Consider the following 8,949-nt stretch of genomic DNA (forward strand, 5'->3'; position numbering starts at 1 on the left):
AAATTTATTTTTATTTAGATTAAAGGATGGAGCTGTTAGAACAAAGTTTTTAAAATTTCGAAAAGGTAACATAGTGGCAAGGGGTAAAACAAACTTACCTACGCAACCCGACAAAAGGGTAAAACAAACCAATAATTGGAAGAATGCTTCACCTAAACTCGTCACTTCATGAATCCAAGGTAGCATTTCGAACGGGACTTCACGCGAGTTCAGCCTCTGGACACGTTGCACCTAAAAAATGCATATAGCAGCCTTTGAATAATACACATTATTGGTTTTATTTTTTTTAAAAAAAAGTCAGCGCTTACAATTAAAATATATCGCATTATTGAATAGGACACAGCTCCAATAAGATTTTGGAGGATACTTGATTCATAATTAAAATCAAAATTGAAATAACTAAATCTCTTAAAACATTTGATTCATATTTAGAATCGAAATCGAAATAAAAATGAAAAGTTAAATCTTTAGAAGAAAGTAGAGATTCAATTTTAGAGGGATCGGACAATTTTCATTCTGCTCCACAATCAAAATCAGAATAAGACTCATTTCAACCAAATAGTTAGAAAAAAAATCACTCATTTCAATTTTGATTTCAGATCGTAACTTTTTTGGTGTAGCCTTCCAGAGGCTTCAATCGCCGTCCTGATTCAGTTGAGCTATTATCTATTGCATTTTTTTATTCCAAACTTTTGACTCTTAAAGAGATTGAGAACATGGGCGGCTAGGCTCCGGTCCTTTGCTGACCAAGAAGGCTCGAGTCCTTCATCCTTGTCCACGAATCACGATTGGTGTCTTACATGACAGATGGATGAATGTCGGCCTCCATGATGGAGAGCGGAACAGAAAAATCGTGCCTTACTAGTTTTTTTATTTTTTAATCGAAAAGTTCGGTATTTCTCGGCTTGCCAACCAAAAGGACAAATATATGCACTCCGTACCGCCTCAAACTTATATCTAACAGTTGCGGTGGGATTGTCCTGAATACCAATTACCAAACCTAAGGGTTGACCCGTTACAAGTAGGCAATCCGATAGCCTCACATCATTCTCAGCCATTAATTTTTAGTGAAACAACATCCTTGGGTCTTTGGCTCCCTTGTGTGCGTGCGTGTCCACAATATAAAGGGTCGGCTCGCAATATAAATGTTGCTGCCGATTCTGAGCTTTGATTAGATTGGCGGGAAGACGGTTGCTGGATCTACGTAACAAATTTCTAATCAGGATGGGCTCCGATGGAATCTTCTGACATTCAAATCAAGAATTGGTAGAACAGGTGAAAAAGAGCACATAAAAAGAGAAAAAATTACATATCTTGAGAGTCCACAAGTTACTTATATTTATAAATCAAGGTGAGAATCATAAGAAAAAAAGAATTGAAGGACATTTCGACTCTTTCGAACACACCGTCATGATATTTTTGATCTGATTTCTTAAGATTATATGGTTGTGGTTGTCTTATCCAGCCTATGGTTAGCTATTTCTAGCGGTTGTGTGACTTGAAGGGAGAGCTTTCTATCAATTTTTCTAAAAGTGACGGTCAAAATCAGAGTAGAAAGGAGCTGGATCAGTAGTTTACCATACGTATTATTGGAGATAGGGATCAATTGCAGATGCATGAGTCAGGAGCCAATATGAGGATCAGTTTTCTGAGATCAACGTCCGAAGTCTGTATCAATATCCAATATATGAAGACTGTTTGATGATGCGAGTCGATGGTCGATATGTAGATCAGTGACTAATATATAGGTCGGTGGCCGATCTTTGGACCGGTCAGGATCAGAATTTACCAATATCTTTGGTTTGAGTGCGAGAGACTTCCCACCCAATACAATGAACATGTCCTGTCCCTTTACATCAAAAGAATAAGAAGGGAAAAAAAAAAAAAAAAAAAAAAGTAGACTTTCTAAGGAGGAAAGTAGCCTATTTACTAAATAAAAAAAAAAAGAAAGATAAAAAAAAAAAAAAAGTAAGACAAAACCTTCAATTTTGGATGACAAGATTGGGTGTATGTGGTCGGCTCAGAAGCTCCATCAATTATTGAATGCCTTACGTCAGCAGCTGTTCGTTCCGTTTGGAATTCAAATTCAAATATTTTTAGAATTCAAATAATTAATATTTAATTTGATGATTAAAAATAAATAAATAATAAAAAAATTAAAATATTTTTTAGAGCACTATAGTAAAATTTTTTTGAGATTGATAGAAAGATGCAGAGAGATATGTATGTAATTTTTTTAAAATTTTTAATTTCTCGATCCCATGGACCAGCACATTGGTCACCTATGGTTGGAACGTTGACTCTTCTAAATCATGGATCTGAAAGAGTTTTTTGATCATCCGTTACTGCTAATTATATATGCCTTGTACCACAGCAAGCTAAAAATCGTCAAACTACTTCTCTAAACTATGTAAACAGAAATAATGAATTCAATTACTTCCAAATTTTGACACCTTTAGTACATCAGGATCTCGCCCTTAGTTGCCCTAAAGCTGATTGGTCCTAAAACAAAACACCTTCCTAGAATCTTCCATATTCAGGATAGGTTTCAAAGATTACAATTCAGTCAGTAGTCTACCATTTTACAGAAAAATTGATCGAGCAGGCCTGCCCCAGCCGATCGATCACATTTAAATCAAAACCTTCGTGTATACACATGTTTCTCACGGCTCTCTATTAATAGGCCAGTAACTCCTATGGTCCCATTACAACAAGCACCGGTCTCCCTCCACAACAAGCTTCAGCTCCCTGGGCGCTAGCTTTTCTCAGTGAGGAGATGGCGGCTATCTCTCTCACTCAACTCCTCCAAAACTTCGCCAATGGGTTCGCACATATTTTTGCTCGTGTAAGTGGACATATGCATAAAAAGATGGCTCTTGTGAGTAGATATGGGCATAAAATCATCGTCTTCCATCTGAGCCCCTTCTGGATTCAGCTTTCTTATTTTGTTTCTCTTGCCATGCTGGGTTCTCTGATCATGATGAAACTCAAGCCAAGTAACCCTGCCTTCAGTCCTAGCTACGTCGACATGTTATTCATGTCCACATCTGCAGTGACGCTCGCAAGTCTTGGGAGCGTCGAGATGGAGAATTTCTCAAGTTCTCAAATCGTCGTCCTCACCCTTCTCATGTTCTTAGGAGGGGAGATATTCGTTAGCCTGATCGGCCTTCTGCTGAGAATTAAAGATGATGGGTATGGCGGCATTAATCCAGACACTGCTCATAATAGAGTTGATCCAGTCGTGCCTGAACTCAACCCTATGGATCCTTCAAATGCCATCGATTGCGTCGAGGTGGGTCCTACAATTATATGTTCGGAAACTTCTCTGAGTGATGGCAAGGATTTGAGGCTTCGTTCCGTACGATATTTGGGTCATGTGTTGTGGTTTTATCTTCTTCTGATTCATGTCACCGGCTCTCTATCGATTTTATCCTACATAGCTTCTGTTACAAGCGCATGGGATGTGTTAAAGAGAAAGGGGATTAATGTTTTCCTCTTCTCCTTGTCTACTACCGTTTCTTCATTTGCGAATGCGGGCTTCATACCGACAAACGAGAACATGGCGATCTTCAAAGTGAACCCAGGTCTCCTACTACTAATAATTCCTCAAATTCTCGCCGGCAATACGCTGTTTCCTCTGTTCCTCAGATTGGTGATATGGGCCTTGAGGAGGTGCACTGGAGCTGCAGAATTCGAGTATCTGTTGAAGAATTATTCAAGAGAGATCGGCTTCCGTCATTTGCTTCCTAACTTATTGCGAACTGCTTTCTTGTCTCTCACTGTTCTTTCATTTACAGCAACCATGGTTGTGCTTTTTTGCTCCCTCGACTGGAATTCGTCGGTATTCGATGGATTGAATTCTTATCAGAAAATCATCAATGCATTATTTATGGCAGTGAATACCAGGCATGCCGGTGAAAACTCCATCGATGTCTCCCTCGTCTCTCCAGCAGTTCTGGTGTTCTTCATCGTTATGATGTCAGTTTCTCCCTTGATATATATTCTCCTTTTTCTTGTTTTATATTCTATACTATCTACTCTTTGTTTTGATGAGGATACCTTCTGCTCTTTCGTTATTCTTTTTTTGTTAAAGAATATTTGTTTAAGAATTCTCTGATGGTTTACAGTTAAACACAAAAGATATCTTAGTTTAACCTAGCTTAAACATATATTACGTACTTTGCGGTACCTAATGATATATGTGAACTTTTTATACTGCCCAAAACTATTATTACAAATGATGTATCCAAAATCCGTCGGACACACTCTTCCCCATCTCTCTTGCACGCTAGCTAGGCTAAAATATTGATTTCTTTCTTTTTTTTTTTTTTTTTTTTTTTGTGGGATGTAAACTATGGATCAAGTAGTAAATTGCTATATACAATATCATAACTTCATAAATGCTAATCATGGAGTACATGTCAAGAGCATGGATGATTTCTGACTGACGGGTTAGTTGCACCTGCCATTTGTTTCACAGGTACCTTCCATCTTCCACAACATTTTTACCCGTTCAAGAGGATGATACAAGCTCCGCGGGAAATAAGAAAAACAATCGAAGAAGACGGTTAGTGGACAACATAATATTATCACCTCTATCCTACATCGTCATCTTCATCATTGCCATCTGCATCATTGAGAGAAGGAATCTATCCAGCGATCCACTCAACTTCTCCGCTTTGAACATAACCTTCGAAGTGATGAGGTCAGGGCGTACTCGATCTCTTACTATGAACAACATTTTGATCGGTCACATAATAATGACCTGAACGAGGAAGATGAACAAAAAAGATGATCTGTTCGCTAGAAAGAGGAACGGATTTTTTTTTTTTTTTTTAGAAAATATAAAGATAAACAGTTACTATATATGGTGATACCCTGGATTGCATGCATTGGTTAATCAGATCATAGAATACATAGCCCTTCAAGTTGAAGTGTCATAATTAATGTATGGTGATGGACTTTAGATTTACTTTTATGTCAGTACATCATTTTGCACTTACTATTAATTGGCTGATGAATGCCTGCGTCCTGCTTAGGTTTCGTTGATTGAACAGATATACCTGAAATTTACAATCATTTGAGAATTTTCGGGCCAAGTGATCCCTAGAAATAAGCCTAGATTTGCAGTTCAATTTGATGGAAAATATAATTACTAAATTATACGTTAGCTAGGCTACAATCCTAGAGAAGTATTAATTGATCCACCATTTGGATTATTAGGCAATGACAACTCCACATGAGGTGCATGGCCTATACAACTGCTCTACTATTGAACAGGGACATGGAAGATAAGAGTGAATCATGTTAATTTTTTGAGTGAATATTATATCATGTAAGTCAGATAATGCTAGCGAAAATTTGATCCCTGAACGAAGATAAATATTTATCTTTACCAATGTTAAACGCATGCAAATATCTCTCTGTGACTGGAGGATCAGTGTTTTGTTGGTGCAGTGCATATGGAACTGTGGGGCTCTCAACGGGCTATAGCTGTGCACGATTGCTGCAACTACATCCTGATGTCAAATGCCAAGACAAGTTATATAGTTTTGTTGGGGCATGGAGTGATGAAGGGAAGCTGATTTTGGCTTTCGTCATGCTTTATGGAAGGCTTAAGAAGTTCAGCTTGAAAGGTGGTAAAGCTTGGAGGATAATTTAAGCTATGATCTCCACATGCATTTCCTCTTTCCCACAGACGATCGAAGAAGATCCGCACAGAGAATGGCCCAGAGGTATTGAATTGTGGAAAAGCCAGCAAACTCTACCAGAAGAATATTTTTTCTTGGTAGGCCCAGTCACTGTGCAGAGTACATCCGCGAGTGCCCGGACGATCACCCAAGTAGTGTTCGGATGGCACCAATTGCATTGAATGTACTAGAGAACAACCAAGATGGAAGGTTAAAGAAACAGGGCAACGGATGCTCTTTCCGGTGCACTCAGCTGACATCATAATCGATTGACCGGTCTACCCTCTAAATTCAACAACTTTTTTCTTTTTTCTTTTTTAAAAAAAAAAAATCTGAGAGAAGTCCAAAGTGTCTGTACATTGTAATGTTTCCAAGCATGTGAATGAATTGCAAGATTCACAACAAAGTTCATGAAATCATAAGCATATCAATGAAATTAGATATGTACAGATGGATTGCCTGAATGCATGTTGATCATCGATGCATATAACGATGTATACATTGTAGCTGAATATGGTGGATCACACCAAAATCTAGCGAGACCTCTCATCATGTAATTAACAGTTGCTTGTCAATTTTTCACGGTAGAAAAATGCCAAATTGAAATTATGAAAGACTATTTCCAAGAAAATGCAACTCATGAAAAGCAAAGCTTGCCGGCAACTCAAATATCAGCTAATGACTCGATTAAGTTAATAAAATGGAGATGGCAAACCCTTGTCAGAAGAAACTCTGGCTAGGGAATCTGAAAGTAACCAGATTAGGGCAAATCATTTGAATGCATAAAAGAATTAGTGTGGTCTTACAAGGCTCTTGCTTGGACCCTGGTTAAATGAGGGTCCCTTTTTTAAGGAAATAAGCATTAGCTGGCTGGCAGACTAATGCCGTCATTAAACATTATTAAATTATTAAGAAAATAAGTGAAAAGAAAATTCTAATTCAATGGATGTGCATGTTGTGTGTTGGATACGGGTTGTATCTTTAGCCAAAAAGAACGTTGCTGAAGAATGATCCACCTGCAACGTCAACTACCTTCATAATTTTTAAAACACTTCAACCTTTTTTTTTTCCATCTACTTATGCAACCTAAAAGTTGATGCCGCAAAAGAAGATGAATCATTCAAAGATACAATCGAACCCCTTGTGTATTTGTGTGTGTGTGAGAGAGAGAGAGAGAAGGGGAAGAGAATAATTGAAAATTTTCTATTAATTGAGTAAAAAAGAACATTACAATGGCTTTAATAGGAGAAATTATTTGTTAGAAAAGTTCTAAAAGGCTGGTTTTGGATCATCCAATATCATTCGGTGATCCAAAATTTCAAAACCTTCCACTTGATTGGAAAGTGTGAATGAAAATAAAGTACACAATCAACCATTGTTAGCCGTTTCTAATCTAATTTTTGCTAGAATTTTTTTAACGTTATTGAATGATGTAGTGATATTTTATTGAATATTCCAAAGTTCACGTGATAGAACCGTTTTAATCGGTAATTTTTCTTTTGGTACGTGGTTGGTTGGTTGCACCATGCACCTTATCCTCCTTTGGATTAAAAAAGGGAGAATTAAATTGCTATATTGGGACGATAATGAGAAGGTTGGAGGGGGATAAGACAGATTGGAAGAGGATGTATTTAAGTTCTCTCACTTATTGCACTCAATTCTTTTTCCTAGATTGGAAGGGGATAAGACAGATTGGAAGAGGATGTAAATCTGCAATGATCAAGCTTCTTACGCAGGTTTGTTCATGACGATGGGACGGCACATAGCCCAGGGCCAGGCCTACTTTCGGCCTTAGGAGGCAAAATCCGGGCGGGCCCGCTCGACAGTTGCCTAAACATCATGCCAGGCCGTGATCATTTTTCTTCACGACGAGCCGATACCTGAGCCCAAGCTAGGTTTTATAAGCTGGGTCATCATCCACTCTGGCGGTCCCACCCAGCTGAATATCCTATATTTATTATTATTATTATTTGTTTCTTTGGAGAAGCATTTACGTGTATGAGTGCATGCATGTAGGTGTGGTTTTTCCGATCCGAATCTGATGAAAGCAAAATTCTATGCCAAATCCCCACCAGAAGATTTTATTGGCATGGAACCTTTGAATCCGATGTTGGCCTGGCTCGGCCGAGTCCAAAGTGCATGCCAGAGCCAACGGTGGTCAAGAAGAGATCCAAATACAGTCTCCTTCATTCCACACCTCCCTTTGTTTCTCTCTTCTGCTTCTTCTTGTCGTCAGAAAGATTTTGTGCGCGAGTCCACACAACGCTGGATAGAGTGACAGGAACCTACCTAGTTGAAACGAACGGTAGAATGAGACGTACGCATTCGACCATTGCATATTATCCTTGAACAGATCTTCTTCTTCGGAAGCAATGTGGGTTACAATCAACACCATCCAACCGCTCGTCTCCATTTCCATTAATTTGGTAAGAGTTGACTTCACCTCCGCAATGGAACGTCTCAGTTACGACTTTTCTTGTCAATATTAGTCAACACCATGATAGGCTAGCCCATGCAAGTATTCGTGCGTGGAGCTGATCATGGGCTGTGTGATGGCCCAACCCGAGTGAGAATCCCAGCCCATGTAACAAAGCCCAAAAAAAAAAAAAAAAGACAGGAAAATAGGGGAGAAGACTCCCGAAGGGAGTCTTCTTCCTCCTCTCGCCGGCTCCCAATCGGAGTCGGAGACGAGCTCCCTCCGGCTCTATTTAAGGAGGAGATCCCTCCTCTCTTCCTTCCACCGAGGATTCTAAGCCCAATCGGCAGCAATCGCCGGAAAATTTTCGTAGAAGACCGTCCCTGTGCCCGTCCAATTGCTCGTCGGAAAAGCTTCGCCGGCGACGGAGGTAAGCCTCCTCCCCTTCCTCTCTTCTCCCCCTTCCTTTCCGTGCCGATGTGCACGATCGCCGGCGACCGGAGTCGCCAGATTTTGTTACGGAAGAAATCTTTCTTTTGCCATTTTTCCGTCGTCGGTGGTCACTGCCGACCACCGGTTTGGTCCCCCTCTTGCTGCCGGATCGCCTCCCCTCCTGTCGACGGCCGTCCCACGTCGGCTGCGCCGTCGGTCGGCCAACCAATGAGGGGATTAAAGATCCCCTGTTTCGACCAAAGGAAGCACGGGAAAAGAAGAAGAAAAGAAGAAGGAGGAAAAGAAAAGAAAAGAAAAGAAAAGAAAAAGAAGGAAAAGAAAAGAAAAAGAAAAGAAAAAGGAAAAAAAAAGAACGAAAAAGAGAAGAAGAAAAATAAAATAATAATAATA

General features: G+C 39.4%; 1 protein-coding gene across 1 annotated transcript; it reads left to right on the forward strand.

The window, feature by feature from the left end:
- Positions 1 to 2,588: 2,588 nt before the first annotated feature.
- LOC105050954 (cation transporter HKT2;1) lies at positions 2,589 to 5,980 on the forward strand. The gene is made up of 3 exons (XM_010931180.4): positions 2,589 to 3,978; positions 4,481 to 4,705; positions 5,458 to 5,980. The coding sequence occupies exons 1-3, from the start codon at positions 2,777 to 2,779 to the stop codon at positions 5,660 to 5,662; spliced, it is 1,632 nt and encodes a 543-aa protein (XP_010929482.1). The 5' UTR covers positions 2,589 to 2,776; the 3' UTR covers positions 5,663 to 5,980.
- Positions 5,981 to 8,949: the final 2,969 nt, after the last annotated feature.

The sequence above is a fragment of the Elaeis guineensis genome, chromosome 8 (assembly GCF_000442705.2).
Source record: "Elaeis guineensis isolate ETL-2024a chromosome 8, EG11, whole genome shotgun sequence".
NCBI classification, from domain to species: Eukaryota; Viridiplantae; Streptophyta; class Magnoliopsida; order Arecales; family Arecaceae; genus Elaeis; species Elaeis guineensis.